Genomic DNA, 21,085 nt, shown 5'->3' on the forward strand with positions numbered 1-21,085 from the left:
GAGTTCAGTCGTATCTTGTGTGATTAATTTGAGGTATTGCTGTTGAAATCATGTGAAGCATTGACATACAGCTTATTTTGTTTCAACTCAAGACAGACAATAAGAAAGTGAATTACTTAGCTTTGATGGATTTTAACTTCAGATCTTTGTATATTCCTATGATATCTTCTCTTCTGTTTTACCCCACTTATGAGAAAACAGATAGCTGTGACATTTCAGAGAACAGATGTTGTCACATCTGTTTAATAATTCCACCTTTTTTCTTGCAGTTCATGCTAAGAGGAAAGTATAAAAACAAAGTCAGTCTTATGATGGCTTTTCCTTGTTGTTTTTTGTGTTTTTAAAGTTGTGATATGGCTGTGTAAGTTGATAATATGTTTGGTTGTTTATTATTATAAAGCTTTCTGAGACACCAAGTTGTAATAAGCTGAATAAGGTTAAGTTGTACTTGTCATTTTGTCATCAGTCTTTTAATAAGCAAAACAAAAGGAATACTTCACTGTAATACTGATTTTATTAAAAATAAAATCAGACAGAATCACACAGAGCTCTGCATTTCTCTTTCAGTGAATGGCTTTTTTAATAAAAAAGTAAAGCACACCCTTTCAATGAAGTTATTTTGTGTAACTACAAACACAGTCTTTCATTGCAAATGTGAAATTACAATATACATCATTAGAAAATTCTAATGGGAAAAGCATAAAATCTGTTGATTGCATAAGAATTCAAGACTCATCAAGTCAGTATTTGGTTGACTCATTTTTAGCAGCAATTACAGCCGCAAGTCTTTTTGGCTTAGTCTCTACCAAATTTATTCTTGGAAGATTTGCTCAAAGAACTTGCTGGGGGATTGCTAATGGACAGCACTTTTCAAGTCTTTCTATAGACTTTATATTAATTCTCAATAGGATTCAAGTCAAGACTGGACTGGGGCTCTCACTTTCAGAAAGGAAAATCACTTTCATATTCTTAAACGTTTACATTGTGGTTTTGGCCTTCTACTTTGGATCACTGTCCGACTGAAAGGTAAAAAAATAATGTTTTGCTATATGTATGCAGAATCATCGCAACTAGATCCCTTTGGGATCTGATGCATATACACTGCATATTTTTTAGTTTTATACTTTTCCCTTTTGTGGAATGACCAAGATGCAGTTGACCCATAGGCATCTCCATCACTTTTTTTTAATACCAACTCTGTAACACTTTCAAAGATGCCACTGGTCTCATTCCTAATACGGTTTTCCTCCTTGCCCAGTACTTCAGTTTGCAGGGACAGCATGATTGATGCAGTGTGGATCTTAACTATGCTCAAAATTGAAATATTGTGGGTCCTAAAACTCTTTTTAAACTCTTCTTCTGATCTGTGCCTTTTTATGACTTTATCCCTAAACTTTGAAATCTCCTTGGTCTTCATGGATGAATTTTTGCTTGAAATTAACTGACAGGTAGTCCTTACAGGCAGAGACAGAACTTGAACTTGAAGTTTATTGCCATATGTAACCTGTAAATGTACAATGGAATTCTTACTTCTTACATTCTTAAATCTCTCGAATGTCTAAGCAAGTGTAAAAACATAAAGTGCAGACAGTGCATCAAGACAATATACAAACAGTAGACAATGTACAAGCAAACAAGCAAACAGTTTGAATGTAAACAATGCAGACATGTAAACAATGACTGGAGATGTGCAATAAATAAGAAATCATAATGAGGTAGATGGTGTAGGTGTGGTCCAAGGATCATGGCTAAATGTGTTCGCCAATCGCACTGCTTGTGGATAGAAGCTATTGAAGAATCTAGTGGTAAGTGTCCTTATGCTTTTGTATCTCTTGACTGAGGGCAGTGGGGTGAAGAGCTCATGCCTGGGGTGGTGACTGTCCTCTGTGAGGGCCAGAATTCTACCACGGCAGCGGCCCTCATAGTGCTGTTTAATCTCGGAGAGACAACAGCTGATGATCTTCTGGACCACATTCACAATTCTCTGCAGTGCTTTTCTTTCTCGAGAAGAGGTGTTGCCGTACGACACGGTGATCCCGTTGGTGAGGATGCTCTCGATGGTGCAGCGGTAGAAGTTCACCAAAACAGGTACTGGCATCCCCCATCGCTTGAGGCACCTCAAGAAATAAAGGCACTGCTAAGCCTTCTTCAAGATAGAGTCCATGTGCACAGTCCAGGTTAGATCATTAGAAATGTAAATTCCCAAAAACCTAAAGCTGGTGACTGTTTCCACTTCCGTTCCATCAATACTGAGTGGGCTGTGAGTGTGTGGCCTGTGTATCCGAAAGTCCACTATTAGCTCTTTCGTTTTATTTACATTCAAGTCCAGGTTATTGCTATGACACCACCTAAACAGCTGTATGACTTATAAGTCCTGTAAGTGGACTCATCATCATCGCTGATCAGGTCTATTATAGTGGTGTCTTCAGCAAACTTAATGATGCAATTGTTGTTGTGTCTTGCTGTGCAGTCGTGAGTGAACAGGGAGTATAACCTTTGACTCAGACAGCAGACTTGTGGGGTGCCAGTGCTCAGGGTGAATGGTGTTGATGTTTTATTACCTATCCGCACCACCTGTGGTCTCTCGATTAGGAAGTCCAGCAGCCAGTTGCAGACAGAGTTGCACAGACCTAATCCCCTGAGCTTTGTCACCAGATGACTGGGTATGATGGAATTGAATGCTGAACTGTAGTCCACAAACAGAATTCTCACATACGAGTTCTTAGTGTCCAGGTGTTCCAAGGCTGTATGTAGAGCCAGGGAGACAGCATCATCAACTGATCTGTTGTTCTGGTAGGCGAACTGCAAGGGGTCCAGCTTCTCCAGGCATTTCATCACCACAGATGTTAATGCAACTGGGCGGTAATTGTTCAGGCACGTCACTTTTGCCTTTTTGGGGAGTGGAACAATAGTGTTTTTTTAAGCTGGTGGGGACAATAGACTGTGACAGGGAGGAGTTAAAGATGTCTGTACACTTGGGGTCTTCTCAGCAGTGTTCGTGTTCAGAGCATTAAAGCGGGCATAGAAATGGTTCAGCTACTCCAGCAGTTCGTTGTTCGTGTCGATCTCTTGGCTGCAGCCCTTGTAGCCTGTGATTGACTGTAATTCCTGCCACAGCGTCCAGGTGTCAACGCACTGCGTTTCAAGCCACACTCTGTAGCGTTTTATGGCTTTCTCTAATGCATACTGTGATTCCCTCTACAGCTCTTTATCCCCCAATTTGAACACGGTGGATCTATCTTTTATTTTATTGCGAATGTCGTTGTTGAACTACGGTATCTGATTGGGAAATGTCCTAATTTTCTTTTCTGGTGCACAAATGTCGGTGCAATATTTAATATAGCTAGTGACGGCGTCTGTATACTCATTTTAATCTGTGTCGGGAGCTCTGAATGCGTCCCAGTCTGTACAATCAAAGCAGTCTATTAACCTGCTTTCTGCCTCCTCAGACCAACAACGCACTGACCTGTTCGTAACGGGGAAAGTCTTCAGCTTCTGTTTGTACCCAGGAAGCAACAGGAGAGCGATGTGGTCCGACTTACCGAAACTCAGTTTGGGAAGCGCTTTGTATGCTCCTTTTATTGTTGTGTAGCAGTGGTCCAGAATATTGCCTCCTCTTGTCGGTACATTGTGAATGTATTTTTGCAGTACCTTCCTCAGATTGCAGTGGTTGAAGTCCCTGACTACAATTGAGACCACATTCCTGGTGGGAATTTTCATGCTTGCTGATAATGTTGTGGAGTTTGCTGTGTGCTGATTCCACGCAGGCTTGAGGTTGAATGTAAACGGCTGTAATAACGGTGGTGGAAACTCCCTCAGCAAATAAAAGGGTCGACATTTTATTAATCAGATAGGTATACTGATTGTGATACATTATTATACACATAGGCCATTGAACTAATTTTGTGGTAACATTGTGTCCCTAAATTAATTTAGGTTTGTAAAAGCAAAGGGTTTGCAATCACAGCTTTTCCATTTTCTTTCAAACTAATTTTCTATTTACATTTTTTTGTTTTTTTTGTTTTGAATGTGTGGAGTAGGTTATGTATATAACACATTTTATTTGCTGCTTCAAAGCATCATGACTGCAAGCTTTAAAACAGCAAAATATGGAAACTGAGCGAGAGTCAGAAAACTTTAATTAGGAAAGATGTACTGTATAAATATGCATATTGCTCTCCCTACAAACTTAGAACATGCTATTATAGTGATTAGGCAGTCCTGATTCCATGGAAATGTTCCACATGTAAACTATTCACAATAGGGAGAGAAAATTTAGGTCCATCCTTCTAAATATTTACTTTGATGTATCATGGCAAAACACAGTAAAATCATGGTACATGGTACAAGTAGTGCAAAGCAAAGAGAGATTTCCTTAAATCTGATACAAACTATGATAAACCTTTGAGACTGGTAAACTGTGGAAAAATTGCAAACATGCTTAAGTTTTCTGCCATAGAATTGGCAGTGCTACTGTACATGTGACATTAAGTATTAGAATCAATATATTTTCCAGAGGTGTGAAATTAAATCATTGAGGTGTATAATAATGGACCAATGTAGTTTCACAGTTGCATCCAACTTTCCTTTGTTTTCTCCTACAGAATACTGCAGCACTTCAACACTAACCCTGACGAGTACTCAGTGATTTTCACTTCTGGATGCACCGCAGCTCTTAAATTAGTTTCAGAGATGTTTCCTTGGAAGCCCACTAGTCAAACAGACACAGGGAGTCTCTTCTGTTACCTGACAGACAACCACACCTCTGTGGTGGGGATCAGGGGAGTGACAACTCCACTTGGTGTAACAAGTGTTCCTGTTCAACCAGAGGAGATTGAAATGACTCAAACTGAAGAATCGATGAACATTGGGCAGGTACCAAATGGAAAGGACTCTCAGAATCCTCACCTCTTCTGCTACCCTGCCCAGAGTAATTTCTCTGGAAAGAAGTATCCTTTGAGTTATGTAAAAGGGATCCAGTCTCAGAAGCTGTATCCTTCATGCAAAACAGCAGGCCATTGGTTTGTGCTGCTGGATGCAGCTTGCTTTGTGAGTTGTTCTCCACTGAATCTACAGGTCCATCCAGCTGACTTTGTTCCCATTTCCTTCTATAAGCTATTTGGTTTCCCCACTGGTTTAGGAGCCCTGCTCATACGCAATGATACCATAGGGATCCTAAAGAAGAGATACTTTGGAGGTGGGACAGCATCTGCCTACCTGGCAGGCCAAGACTACTTTGTGCCACAAAGCTCTGTAGCAAGCAGGTAAGGCCAACAATTTATTTTTAAGATAAAGTAATTAAGCATGCAGGTAAATTAAATTAAATCTGACTTATGATGACCATATGAACATAAGGACTTGCTGTTTTAAATGTATACTGCAACACAATCAACCTGCTACAAACATCTCTCCCAGAGTCAAATCTTAATGCTACACACAAATATCTGTGGCTTTCAGTAGACAAAATCAAAACACATCTGAAGGCTTTAGGTTCTCAGTGGGTCCCTTTCTTTATATGGGTTGCAGGCTCAAGTTAGACCAATAAACAAGATGTCCATGGGATCTGCAGTTGCTTGGTTACCGTGCTTATAGATAAAGATATCATCAAATGTTACAGGAGTTGTCACCTACAGTATATATCACACATTTATCCTTACTGCCAATCAGGGAGTGTAATTTTCTTGGGTTTTTAAGTGTTCCTCTGTTATATTTTCAATTTTTTTAATTGTAACAAAAGTATGTAAAGGTTGCTTACCAGGTAACATATGTCGGTTAAGAAATGTATCTCTTGTTGTTTTGTTTGGAGCAGCATTGTTAGCAACATTAATTGCAATAGGCCCTCAAGCTGGCACTGTATTTATCACATATACAGAATGATTAAATCAGTGCCCAAGAGCTTATTCTATGCATAGTTTTGTTATTGCTTCCATGGGACCTAGTAGAGGCAAAAGAGATGGAGATGTGGCTTCTATATGGTATTCCAGAATACTTTAATGGAATAATGGAAATTTTGTCATGTGAAGGTTACCCAGCTCACCTCTACAGAGCTGCTGACCTCCTGTATCAGCTTTCCTTTCAAACAATCAATGAAAGCCTTGGTCTTGCAACATAATGCTGTCATCATTAATTCACAACATTACATTTTGGCTTGATTTCAGAAGTTCTATTTTGGCCTATTTGCATTTTAATTAAAATTTAAAAAGTACACAGATACACTCCCACAGTAGTCCACGTGAAGCTTATACTTCTTATCCAATATACAGAAAAATTAAGTAACTCAAATTGCTTTACTTGCTTCTGTTAATTTGTCACAGAAAACAATGTAACACTAAGGAAATTTAAAAAAAAAAAACTTGTTCATGTTATCAATGAATTAAACAGTGGGAGAAGAATGTGCAGATTACAAAAGTGGTTAATTAAATATATGCTTTTAACAGTGAATAGTTAAAAAGAATTGCTTAAAAAGGCACCAAATGGACTAGATGAACTGGCCTCATCTCATTTGTAACTCTTCCACTGTTCTTACATCGACATTAACGTGCACGAGAAAATTAGGTGTTGTTTTCCTGGATGTGCACATGTTGTGTACACTTTTTCTGTCACATGAGACAGTGCTGTAATTATAATTTTCCCAGTACATCTATGCAGCCTATTTAATGTATAGTACATTCAAAATCAAATGGTAATTTTATGAGTACACATTAGATTTTAATATACTATAAAGAAAGTACTGTATATACTCCTCCTTTTGACAGTGTTAAAATAAAATTCTTCTTACTATGGAAGAGCTTACAACACCTGCATATCCCAAGTCCGCCATATACATACAAACATACTGTATAAGTATAGTACACGCCACATGTACTATACCACATGTCCAGAAACAGTTGGTTAAGCCTGTGTGAACATATGGCCCAAAACAGAAGCTGCAGTCTCACAGTTTGAACAAACCCATAGGAGCATATTTGCTTTTGATTAAGGTGGGCACATGTCTTTTTCAGAACACTGTCTAAGCTTTTCATTCAGTTTGATTAGGGTTTGATTTCATTGCTTGTTTTCATGATTTATCTTTCCATTTAAAATATCTAGTTGTGAGTTACTTAAGCTTCATAATTTATGAGATTCTGAAGAGTCGTCAGCATTAATTTCACCCGTAATACTGTCTTCCAAAATTCATTAATTTAGAAATCTTAACTGTTTTTGGATGAAGCAGTCCCTCGAGGGCTGTTACATAATGTTGATTTAAAATGAAATGATTAAGTAGACCCTGGGAATGAGGATTTATTTATGGAATTGATGTAGCTTAAAATTTTATATCTTTTCAGCTTAATCAGAAGAATCCAAACTGTGTTGCTGTCTGGTTGTCTTGTTATAACTGACGTGTAATTCAAATAATACTGTCTCATAGATATAAATTAAACTATTGTTAATGTGTGTGAATAATTACTTAATGTTTAGAGATGCTACCCAAGATTCAAGCTAAACATTACACAAGAGAAAATTTGGTTTATTCTTAATGTTTTGCTTTGATGTCTTTTATCATTTTTCATATTTCAAGTTCAAGTTCAGGTTTATTTGTTAATCCAGCCATATACAAGTATAGAGAGGAGCGAGAAATCGTTCTTCAGGTCTACGGTGCGAATACAGACAAGACACTGATAAGACAATGGTATAGACAATGTAGACATAGCCATTTCTGACAGGGTACAGGGCAATGTGCATAGTGCAATTAACTTTACAAGATTGTGCAAAGAATTGTGCAAAGAATACATCAGACAGTATGCCTGACATTAGGCAAAAAAGAACTGAGTTTCCAGATTTGGAGTAGGTGCAGTGGGTACCAGGGTGTTGAGGAGCCTGTGGAAAACAGCTGTTACGGAGTCTGGTGGAGCTGGCCCATATACTGCGATACCTGTTACCAGATGGTAGGAGGGCAAAGAGTTTGCAGGAGGGATGGGAGGGTGTGTGCAGCAGTTGTGGTATATGTCCTGAGTGGACGGAAGGGAGGCTTCAATGATGTTTCCTGCTGTATTGACAATTTGTTGCAAGGACTTGCGGTCTGAGACCTTACAATTCCCAAACTAAACAATGATACAGTTTGCAAAGGAACAAGTAATAGGTTTAGTCCATGCTGAAAAGAGAAGAGAGAAAACACCACGTTTCGGCTGTGAAGCCTTCTTCAGGTGTGAGCTTCATAGCTGAAACGTGTTTTCTCTCTTCTCTTTTAGCAAGTCCCTGGTCTTGCGAGAGCAAGAATTCCCAAGAATTGTGATGTGATGTGGCTCTTCCTGCTCAATAGTCACTGTAATGACTAATGTCATGTGATATACAGTACAAACGAATAAGTGCAGGTTGGTTGTGCAGCAGACATTTCACCACAGAAATGTTCCAAGGTGATCTGCATACAGAGTTAACAAGTAAGTACATTGTAGCATTTGTCGGCAAAACCGTCTTGAAATCGAGAACTATATTTTTATTGAATTAAAAGAGAGTATTCACAAGCCTAATTGTTTACAATTTAATGCCACATCACATCACTGGAAGTTTTGTTGCCTCATTCTGAATCACATTGTTCTGTGCATACCTGGAAATTTCATCTATTTTGTGATGTAAATTGGACATTTTACAAGTTACTTTGTACATTTTAGTTTTATTGTGGCCTGAAATGCACTCATCAATACTGATTCTTTCTAACCCCGAAACATAAAAATAACATTTCAGGTCCCCTTTAAAAAATCACAAGGTATGAATCATATGTTATGTTACACTAAGTACTGTATGTGAACAACATATGGTGCATCACTCAAAAATAAGCATTTATAAAAATGATGTGGTACAAACAGGCATAGCCATTCCAGAATGTATGTTCATCAGCTGCTACATCATGACAGTGTTTAGTCATGGTATGGGCTGATGTACACAATCAGCACATTTAGATAAGATCACTTTATTAGCCATTTACAATTTCTTGCATTAGGAATTTGTCTTTTCGCATACCCCAGCTTGCTCTCCATGAGACACACAGGCACACAGATGGGGAGAGAGAAGCTTGGGGTCAGAGCACAGGGTTAGCCATTTATATGGCACCCCTGGAGCAGCTGGGTTTAAGGGCCTTGCTCAGGGGCCCTCTGCTGGCCGGGGGATATGAACTGGCAACCTTCTAGCCACAGGCGCAGATCTTTAGCCACCGTCCCACTGCTCCGCCCAATTTATCACCTTGTAGCCTAGTCTTGTCTGGTTGCACAAGGCTGGGCCTTGTTAGTGTATTAGTGCTTGGTTAAGAGAACACCAGGAAAAAAAACATATGGCTTAGATTGCTGCTCAGTCTCTGTTCAGAGGAAAGATTGTGGCTGTATTGTAACTGAGGAAACTGTGCTCTAGGATGTGTGACATTAAAGTGAGGAACTAACTTACTCACAAAAGATCAGATGGCACACTAGTGTCCTTGCTGATTTTACCCTGGGCTTAAGTTTACTGGCCAGGCTCTGAATCCCCTCTATTTCAATTAGAAAATCAGTTTCTTACTTCTAAATCTGACCTGCTATCTATGTTGTGGGGCTGTGGCTCATAAGGGCTGCTACACATCAATCCAGTGGGTGCTGCACTTCTGTTTTTGTCCCATCGGGATAAAACTGCTATACAAAATAAGTGGAACTGTTAAAATGTAATAAGCTAGTCTCACAAGTTCTTACTGGAGTTTAAATGAAGTGATGTAGTGGGATACTGCATGACAGCCATTCCAGATTGCTGGAAGAAACAGTCTTGAACCATTTCTACTGAATCAGACTATCCTGGTATTGAGTACGGTTGGCCAATTCTTTGCTGTTCACAAGTGCTTCTTGAAAGATAGTAGCACTTCCACAGTCTAGTAATAGAGACTACCTATATATACTATGGATTGAATGCTTACATTGAAGGATTCCTGCCGGCAACATTCCCAAAGTGCATTCTCTCACCATTTCACTGAGCTACAGCATTATTACAGTATAAATGAAATCATGGAACTAGTCTGCTGCTTATGCATGCACACGTCACCTACAGCAGTCTTGTTTCTTATTGTTCATGTTCTGTATACCTTGACATTTCATACTCAGAAAGTAAGATCATAAAGGGACATGAGCTTATTGAATGTTGTACCATACATGCAGTGTCTTTATAAAGTATTCATTTCCACCTCTCTCAACAATTGCAAATATTGTATAAAATATTACAGAAATTCTAATGCATTGAATCCCCCCCCCCCAATTCAGACAACATGCACAATACTTTAAAGCGGTAAAATATGTTATTGTATAACAATGTTATGAAAAAAGTGTCTTGTTTACTGAAGCTTTCACTCCCCTGAGCCAATAATTTGTGAAAATGCTCTTTTGCAGCTTTCTTGTTTTCTTTTAAATTACTGTACATGTAAAAAATGTCCAGCATATACACCTTTGAAACTTTTTGTGAGTGTTTAAATGAGCTTTGCACATACAGATTTGGGGATTTTCCCTCATTCCTCCTTGCAGATTTTCTCAGGCTCTGTCAAGTTGGATAGGTAGCATCTTTGAACTGTAATCTTCAGGTCCTTCCACAAATTCTCAATGGGATTGAAGTCTGGGCTTTCGCCTAGATGTTGCACCACACCATGCTTCTCATAGTAGGAATGATGTTACATGGGGGCTGAGCTGCGTTTTGTTTGTTCCAGGCACAGTGCCTTACATTCAGGCAAAAGAGTTTATTTTTTGTTTCATCAGACCAGAAAAACGTTTGCCACACAGTCTTAGGCTCAGCTGCATGCAAATTCCATTTACATTTTGCCACTCTCCCATAGAGGCTAAATCTACAGTATATATTGCTGCATAGATTATTATCATCTGGACACATTCTACCATCTCAGCTATGGAATTCTGTAGTTTTTCAGGGTTGTCATTGGGTTCTTTCGTCACTTCTCTGACCAAGGTCCTTCTTGCTCATTTTCAGTTAGAGTAATTTGTGTATATCAGTGACAAAAGAAACGCTCTTATATGTATTTCATGTATTTATATGAGTTTGCAACGTAACTAATTGAAAAACCCAAGAGCCATGAATAATCAGCAATCATTACATAGTTGGTAATAAGACATGGAAAAAAACGTTCAAGTAGGCAATAAATAAAAGAAACACAAAGATATAGTGATAGTGATAGAAATACTTTGCATCATATAAGACAGATACATGCTTATATATAATTACCAGATTATCAGATATGTTCTAGACTGCTGTCTATTCCTGGTTAAGGAATTATAAGGAAATATCAGGAAGAGGGTTCACTGAAATTGCTTTGTTCTTGGATAACCCACATGGGTGTCATGTGCAGTGACTGGTCATTCAATGGTAGTGTTAAATGGCCATCATCTCGCATAAAAATGCTACCATTATTTTGAACAGATAACCCCTCCAATAGGTTTAATGTTTTTGTTTGTGTGTGTGCAGTTTTAGCAAAAACAGGACAGAATATTTTAACAGAATCATCTTGCAACAGAAATAAAAAGCAGATGAAGAAAATGGAATGTGGAAAATGGAATACATAAAAACAATAATGTATATTAGATTGAAGTCAAAGAGTGGCTATTTACTATTTCAGATGGCAAACCTCAGCATATTCAACCATTCTTACAGAGTGACATAACTTGCAAAGGTGCTTCAGTAAAAGCAAACTGATAGGCACGAGTGCTAGTGTCTGTGTGTTAATATTGATGGGGCAGTGCTGATCTGCAGACTCTGTGGCTAAAGTGAGAGGGGTTAGTGGTGTGTGTGTGTGGTGGGGGTGAGTGTAGGGCAGTGGTGGCTTGTATGCTCAGGAGAAGGGCAGCAACACGAGGGCTAATAGAATCTATAACAAGTACTGACATGCAGCTGCATAACTGAAAAATCGCCCAAGAGAAAAACCTACCAGAGAAAAAGAATACTAATGGATGTAAAATGAGGAGAGATTCTTAATTCATGTGGAAAACATTAAAAATTGAGTTACTGCTTATACGGAATCTATGTACTGAATAATCTTTTTTTCAGTTTTTCAGTTCATGTGTCTTAACAGCACAAAGCAGAAGTTTATGTTTAGCTTGTGTGAATGACATGATCCTATTAATTTTGTTTCCCATGTTGCATTCATGCCGTTGACTATGTTAAAGCAGATTTGTTAATAACATGTTGTGTTTAATATGAGGGCGATCTTCAAACTGCAGAATAATAGTACAGCAACTTAGATGTCCTGTATACTCTATAGAGCCATTATATCAGACTTCAAAGATGCATTTCTACTAGTTCTACAGAAAGTAAATGAACACCTGATGGAGTGCATTGAACCTTAGAATAATGGATGAAATTTCAAATCACCATTTATAAAAACAACTTCATGAAGGTTACAGGGCATGAACAGACATCTGTTCTCTTTCACCACTTTAATTCCTATATGGTTATAACATCAGAACTGGTATAGGAGCAAGAGTCGTGATTAGAGCACTAGGTTGTCAGGCTGAGCTCATCACAGTCGCATGGAAAACTGCTGTTCTGTGCCAGGATTCTGAAATACTATTAGAGTGGGCTGGGGTCTCAAATGTCATTTGTGTCATGCAGAATAATATGGCAACAGGGAGCAAAAATGGATTAATTTGAGGTTAGAAAGAGAAGTGTGTTCTTTAAGTAAGACTGCCATTGTTGTGTGGGAATTAGTGATGATAGAATCATTGAACTCAAGCCTACTCAATGATAACTGGACTGCCCCTTTGTAAAAAGGGAAATAACTGCAACTATGAATATGTGGGTTTGGAATTCCCAATTACTGTATTTGTAACTCAAATTTAAGAATTGGAATTCTTAAGTTTGATAATTCCAATAATTTGGAATGTATTGTCTGAAAAGAGACAAAATATTGTATCTGGAGCACTAGTCAGGCACAGTGTATTCATACAGTATACATTGTAATTGGTGCTAATGTAGCAGAATGTTGAAAGTATATTTTATGCACAAAAAACACTAAAGTCTTAATGGATTCCCAGGAAAGTCACTTAAATCTAATATAACTTTTTAGTACATCTTCATTTGGAGAATTTATGAGGCACTTGATCTCAGTATGCATAATTCAAATACCCTCGTAAAATATCCTCACCACCCACACAAACACACACACGCCCACACAATCAAACCTCGACTTTTATTTGTAAAATCTGTACAAAGTGCAGAGTCTTTGATTTTGTGGGCCTACTTTGCAATTATGTAGCTGTACTGTGTTTTAGAAAATAAGCTTAAGATTTGCTACCGAATGTCACGTCTACTACTACTACTACTACTACTACTGTAGTTCTACTACAATAATTGTTTAGTACAACCAGCCTTTGTATTCAGCTCCGGTCTTGCTGCTACTAAGAGTAACTACTAAGCACTGAACTCACTTTTGAATTTAAAAAACAACAATCTGCTCTGATGATCCGAGTGCCAAAAATTGTACTGGGTGGCAGCACCTTAGTGGCAGGATATATATACTGTATACTTTTGGAACCTAGAGCTTCAAGCTGCTTCATATTCCGGGAGCAAGCGGTTTGCCAGTACATACTGTAGGTGTGCCGAGACCTGCATGTGTGCTGCCAAGGATGCAGTGAAGTGACAGCTCCTGCGACACAGGCAGCAGACCCCACGGTATGCCTCGCAAGTGCACTGATGTCACAGAGATTAAAATAGAGCTCGCTGTCACTGCGGCTCCAGCATTAACCAATAAAGAAGATCTCCTCACTTCTCTAAGGGAACCGTTTTGAGTGGGAAGGATTCACATCTTTTCCTAGTGTTCACACAAGCAAGGGACCCAAGGGCAAATTTAATATAGCTGGCCCACTAATCCACTAATTCAGTCCTGCAGCCTGCTGGTGGTTAATTCATATATAAAGACTGTGCTATATTATTCTCTGTTTGTGATAAACGTGATAAAATAGAAGTGTCTGTATGTTTAAATTTCCCTGCAGCATATGGAATCATTGCCAGTATATCAAGCAGGAGCTCTGCATTCAGCATCTTCTGATATGTGCAATGCTTACTCACCCATGAATTTTACTATCAATAAAATCATGTTGTGTAAAATTGAAAATAGAAGGTACTGTAGAAAAAGACATAATGCGTACATGTGCGTGTGAATGTGTGTACAGTATGTGTTTATCTGCAGGTGAGAATGAATGAATAATTTACAGTACGTATGTGAATACAATGACCATGAAAACAAAAGTATATTTACATGTATTTATACAAAACACACAGCAAGATTATATTCTACTATTAACATTCACAATTGCAGGTGTTTTCATTTGTCAACCTACAGAGAGAAAATTACCACTGAACACAGTTAGAAGATTGTGAGATGCCCTTTTTTCCCACTTTGTCCTCAGAAGAACCTTTAATGACAAACCACAGTACTGTAACTGGTTGTAGTACAGTACTATGCCTTGGTATTTTTTATTTTTATTGTTTTTATTGACAAGCCATCAACACGTTATATATTTTATTACAAATATAATGCACGATGGAAACTGTGAAGGCAATTGTCAATAGTAAGTTCACAATTACTATATATACAAAATTTTCAGATTTCCAAGACAGCATAAGTATGTAAACTATAAAGCAAGTCTATAAAGCAGCTTCTGCCTGTAAAAGCTTAAGGTATTAAGGATCAGATTTCAAGTTTCTGTCAATCTATGTGTGCCTCTACCTCCCTTTAATCTGACTCATTTTACTGTAGCTTCCAAATGTTTGTATCCCCTCAAATAACTGTAAATGTTGATTTAGCATGAAAATCCATCTGTATAGACAGACTTTTTTTTTGCTAAAGTCTGATAACCATCTACAGTATATTGTATGGATAAATAGAGAATCTTTCAGAACTGTTTCTTCTACCTGTAATGTTCAGCCTGTATTATACTGTATTAACCATCCTTTTGCTTTGGTAATATGCTTCCCATTTCCTTTTAAAAGGTGTACAGTCTGCATTGTGACCTGTTTTCTTTAGCTCATGTTGTACTTCAAACTGTGATTGCTAGTATATCCTATCAGGAACACCCCGTTTTGGATCTCTTAACCTTGTAGTCATTGAGGTTGATGCATATTTTCTATTGTTATCCTTTTGTAAAATCCATTTGCCATCAAGCCTAAGTTTCATGACAAAAGGCATCAGTTTTTGACTTAAATATCCCAGAAAACATTGTAGTCCATCTATTCTTCAGTTATAATTGTCACGACGCTGAGGCCGAATTGTTTGTGTTTTCTTTGACCCTATGCGATAACTCCCTAGTTTCAGGAGCCGTGTTTCAGAGAGAGAGAAAGTCGGGTTTACTTAGCCGAGTCGAAAGATGAGGAGTCGTAGTCAGGGTCAGAGCACAAGGTCGGGAAGCAGGGAGTATTCAGAAGTATTAAAGAAACCAGGATGATCTCAAGGATGAGAACTGGGAGCTCTCAATACTGAACATTGAAGTACGGGTGAGGAGTCCTTAAGTAGTGAGTAGCTGAGAGGTGTGGTGCGGGACAAGGGACGTGGTTGGATAATTAGGTAGTGCATTGGTGTTTGCAGGGATCTGTGCTCGTGGGAATGTGTTGACAATAACTCAACAGAAGGACCAATGGCCATAGGGAAGCCAAATCCCATATTTGTGTATTTGTAGTTCTCGTCCTCTCTGAATCGCTTTCTCAGAGGTGATAAAATGTCTCTCCCTGGTGCAAAGAATTCTTTGGTGGAGGTTAAGCTTTTAAGTGTTCAAAGATGATAAAGATAGCAGTAAAATTTTCAATAATTGCAATAGTTGTCCTTAAATACAGTATATCTTCTGTGTCAAATTATGAACCATCCTGTACATCTGTGACTTATCAAGCAATGCATGTTATTTGGTCTGACCAAGAAAGATATTTTAATGCAGTGCACTTTTTTTTTAATTGAACTAGCATTCTTTTATTTCTAACTGAAAAAAGGAAGCCAAAGAGAAACAAGTTTGTCCTTCCTAGTCTCCTTTGGACTTCTTATTTTCCTCTTCTTTACAGCTGTCAGTGTCTGCTTCTTTATTTAAGGCAGCTTTCAATGGCTCATTCGTCTTTCTCAGCACTTGCAGCTGTCAGTGTCGTTGTTGCTTGGCTCATCTGCAGAGCCTTGATGTGCTGCTTTTCTCCAGCTCACCTTTCACACACCTACTGAAAAGAGTACTGGGTTTTTATAGAGAGAATTGCAGCTACAGCTTATCAAGACAGTAACTAGCGGCAGCTGTGGTTTCCCAGGCGAGCAATGGCTCTGACTCTGTCTAATCATCTACCACTTTTCATACAGCCATCTCCAGAGTTCTCTGGTTTTCATTCCACCCTGATCTTAAGTAATTAATTAATCTAATTATTTTGAATTATGTTAAATCAACATTTTTTTCTTACTCACTTTCTAACTGAAAACAAATGTAACCTGGAAGATACTGTCCTTCTAGAAACTCTTGTTTGTCTTTTGTTTGTAGTTTTCAATCAAGAAGCCTTTAGGTTGGACATTGACATTCTACTTGAAAACCTTACAACATGCTTAGTGTTGGTGTTTAGTTTGGGTGTTTAGTAGATTAAAGGTGTCACTAATTTGCAGTAAGTCAAGACATCCAGGTCAGCACATTTCCTACTCAAACTCTGCAGCACCCAGGCCAATTGTGGGCCACTGCTTGAGGAGTCCTGAGCATAGTTGGCTAATGACATGTAGTAGGCCAGACTTGAACCAGTGAGCTCATGTCTTTGTCTAGGCTTAGTGCTATGTGTGAAACAGTAGTGAAAATGCACCTTGAACAGTTCTGATACATTGATGACTGTTTTCATAAAGAATATTGTTCTGTGTTTTTTAAAAAAGATCAAATCTGTGAAAATATTTCACATTTGCCACAGAAATGCCAGAGAAAATCACATGATAGAATTCAGTGTATTAAAATCTTTATTGCGACTTTAAAGAAATAAAAGTTAACACCTTGCCAAAGTCAATGTGATCACTGCTCTTGATGAGAGGGTGTCACTCCTTCCTCTCTTGATACTGTATTTATGAAACTTTCCTTGAATGAGAAGCCTAGAGATGCTCAATTAAACTGTGTTGACAGTGGACTACTAATTAGATGGTTCTGACTAGCTCTGTCTTCAAGACAACCTGCTGCAGCTTCTACTGGATTTTCACACTTTAGTTTTTTTGTGGAAATTGTGTCCTTTGTGTTGTTCTTTTATTTGTAAATGTGAAATGTAGGGTCACCTTCTTTAGCATACTACACAAAACACAAGGTATTAGACCAGATTGAATAAGAAATGGAGTGACATCCCAGAATGTGAGTGTAATAGCAATCATCACATTCCCAGCAGAAAGACTGTTTTGATCTTAAAAGTGAAACCTAGTGAAATAGAGTCACAGAGTTAATCCAGGTGAAATTAAACATTTGAAATATGTTTATATTAAAATAAATAGTACACAAAAAATGGAAAATCTTTGAAAAATGTGAGTGAAATGTATGAGTGTTGGTGTTCAATTGATATTTTTTATTGTCAATGGAAAAATTGTAATAGGATTCTTTACATACACATGCCGTATATTGTATGAGCCTTGATTGTTGGTAAATACAATTACAAAATACAAAAATACAATAAAGAATATATGTTTTTTAACTATTTTTACTCCATTTGGTTAACCACTCATCAATGTAATGAGTCAGAAGGGTATATTTTCTATATTTGTCAAAGAAGAGCTGATCTTAATGAGTGGGAACGGCTGTGGCCTCACTGAGCAAGCTTTGATTGAACTGGACTTTTTGCCACAAGATGAGATTTGTTACAGTAGCTAATGCTTCATTAACTTGTACATCTTGTACAGTCTCTTTCACTGTCAGCATATTATCCACAGTATCACAAGCACTCACACACATTACTATGGCTGTGATGAGGAAATGTCAAAAAATGTATTACAGGCTATTAATTTCCTTACTGCTTGGAGTTTTGTTACTATAATATGAGTCTGAATACCAATTATCAAATGGAATGAGGTGATTCTTAGTCTTTCTTGACTAACATGTCTTGTGTGTATAATTTTAAATCAGAAGCCCTTTTTTGTGTTGGTTGATGTCATTGTGCAGAAGCATTTAAAACACATTTTTAAAGGGAAATACTGCATCAGGGCACATTGACTGAATGAGGTTTTGCTGAATATTGCCTTTTTCAGCTATACCTGATTAAAACAAACATGTGTTCTGGCCAACTGGGTCACCAACTATCAATCAATGGTTTACTCAGATTTTTCCCCTGAGGTTCTCCCCCACAAATTCGAGTGTAATAATTTGGGGGATGAATAGTCTTTTCTGACCATATGGTAGCTGTTCTTGGCCCAACTCCATAATTATCTGGCAAATATACAGTTCATGGAATTCACAACTTAGGTTTGGGAAGGATGACAGCAGCCAAATTCAATTTGTCTCAGCTATCCTTAACAGCTCTATACTGTATATACTATATAGTCTTTTTTTCATTTGCAATTATTTTCTGCATCCCTCCTCTACCTTTTCTTCACCTTTGCTGCTACCCCTTGGTTAACTCCTCATTGTGAATGGCACAGCAATAAGGTCAGGAGGTTGGAATTTAGCCAAGTGGGTTAAACCATGTTTACTATAACTAAACACTCAATAAATATTTTCATTCTTGTGTGTGATTATCCCTCATAAATAGAAATGGCAAAATGGCCTTTCTCATATGGGATGGGAAATGTGCCATTTGAAGTACTGTATGAACACAATATGCACAATTTACAGTATGTTTCTTTTATAAAGTTTATTACTTTTCATATATATATGTTACTCTCCATATATTAAAACAAGTTTTGATTAATAAAAGTGTTGCCATATTTACAAATAATATGCATATGAGCATCAAGAGAAACATATTACTTTCTGCATGTTTGATTTAAGAAAAATAAAGTATAGACATTTAGACTAATTGATCAACCAGCAGCTAAGCAGGTGTGAGCCTGGTCAGTATCTGGATGGGAGACCTCCTGGTAAAAAAAGGTTGCTGCTGAAAGAGGTGTTAGTGGGGCCAGCAGGGGGCGCTTACCCTGCGGTCCAGGTGGGTACTTATGCCCCAGTATAGTGATGGGGACACTATACTGTAAACAAGCGCTGTCCTTCGGATGAGATGTAAAGCCGAGGTCCTGACTCTCTGTGGTCAGTAAAAATCCCAGGTGTTTCTTGAAAAAAGTGTAAGGGTGTAACCCCTGTGTCCTGGCCAAATTTCCCATTGGCCCTTACCTGTCATGGCCTCCTAATAATCCCCATCTATGAATTGGCTTCATTACTCTGCTCTCCTCCCCACTGATAGCTGATGTGGGGTGAGTGTTCTGGTGCACTATGGCTGCCGTCACATCATCCAGTTGGATGCTACACATTGGTGGTGATGGAAGGGAGTCCCCATTACCTGTAAAGCACTTTGAGTGGAGTGTCCAGAAAAGCGCTATATAAGTGTAAGCAATTATTATTATTAACCATTACAAACTGTCATACATTCCAGTGACTTTGTTTTACTATATCACCCTATTAGATAGAGACTTGATTTAGCACTGATGATGAGGTAATTTAACCTGTTGAATGTCATGTCTGGTAAAAATCAAGAAAGAAAAGAAGAAGAAAGGAGTCAATCTGTCCCACTTATCAAGATACACTTTCTTTGAACCGTTGGTGTTCACAGTCAGTAGTTCTAATTTAGCAAGACATTACAGTCAAACACGCTCTGGCAATGTTTGGACACAATCTGGGAGACCATGATTAACAACACCTCACCATGATTGAACAAACATGATTGTCTGACAAGGAGTATCTAGTGTAGTCGCTACTGACCCCCACTTGGAATAATTGATGGCAACCTGTATTCCCTCTAAGCTGTGCAATTGCGTAGCCAGTAAACTTAAAGTTCTGTGCGCATAACATTACTCGGTAAGCAGGAGCATTTCAGACCTAAACTAGAAAGATAGAAAACAAATGAGGAAACATGGAAAGATTGTATACAGTACCACACCACTTGTCCATTATCATACTATGATTACTGCTTAGTATTACAATATTATCAAATTGCCAGGGTAATAAACACAGCTGGTGTCAAACTTGCATACATTCATAGTCCTTTGCTTATCCCTTTTACTGTACATACAGAATCACCTACTTAACAGGAACCATTATCAAATCATTCTCAAGTAACAATACAACAACTGATTTTATTCTGTTTGCTTGAAAGGTTTTTGAGCATCTAGATTTCCAGAAACCAATCTCAATTGTCCATGGATTGTGTACAAGGCATTATTATTTTTGAACAAAATAAGCTTTTGTTTCTTTTGTTCTTGGTTGTTTTGTGTTCCTATACTGAAAATTTAAAGTACTTTTTGTACCCTAAAGCAGTATTTGTGTCTGTATTCCACCTATTAAAAGATTGCTTGCTATGACACCACAACCACCGAGTAGGTCTTGGTACAAAATAAATAAATTTAAAGCACACCATACAATACACTGTATGTTTCATATTATGGAGGTCTGGAGGCCTGTTTTCTTTACATGCAAATAAAATTTGAATCTGATGTTTTAATATATCATTCCAAGACACAAAGCAAAAAAATACAAAACCAAATAAAAAAAGAAAAGGTTATTTTAGTTTTAACCTACTTTTGTTAAAAAATATGTAGAAGTAAACAGACTGTGTTAAAACATATTTTAGCCTACGTATTTGCACTAGTTATCCCTTTCTTTGGGAAACACAAATCAGAGAATTTGCATAATTATTTATTGGCTTTCTGAAAGATATTTGCAGTGTTTCAAAAGCTTAGTAACTGCAGTCCTTTAAACAGCACAGAATAGTGATTGACAACGATCTATTGAAGTAGAACATGGGTGCCTTGCATGAATTAAGCTAACTTGACAGAGTGTCAGTGATAAGTCCATACTAATTCACTCATTGTCTGGAGCCACAAAGGTTCCTTAACCCCTGATGGTCATTAATATTTCTTATATCATACACAGTTTTTAAATAATATATACTGGATACCTTTCCAATATGAATACTTAAC

At 37.9% G+C, this 21,085-nt stretch overlaps 1 protein-coding gene across 1 annotated transcript in view; it reads left to right on the top strand.

The window, feature by feature from the left end:
* The window catches only part of mocos (molybdenum cofactor sulfurase), a 221,234-nt gene that overhangs the window by 90,743 nt on the left and 109,406 nt on the right, over positions 1-21,085 (top strand). The window contains exon 4 of the mRNA XM_088929593.1: positions 4,605-5,264. Within this exon, the coding sequence (XP_088785719.1) occupies positions 4,605-5,264 (660 nt within the window). The remainder of the gene's footprint in view (positions 1-4,604; positions 5,265-21,085) is intronic.

This window comes from Atractosteus spatula, chromosome 12 (genome assembly GCF_055471065.1).
Source record: "Atractosteus spatula isolate fAtrSpa1 chromosome 12, fAtrSpa1.hap1, whole genome shotgun sequence".
In the NCBI taxonomy this organism is placed as follows: domain Eukaryota; kingdom Metazoa; phylum Chordata; class Actinopteri; order Semionotiformes; family Lepisosteidae; genus Atractosteus; species Atractosteus spatula.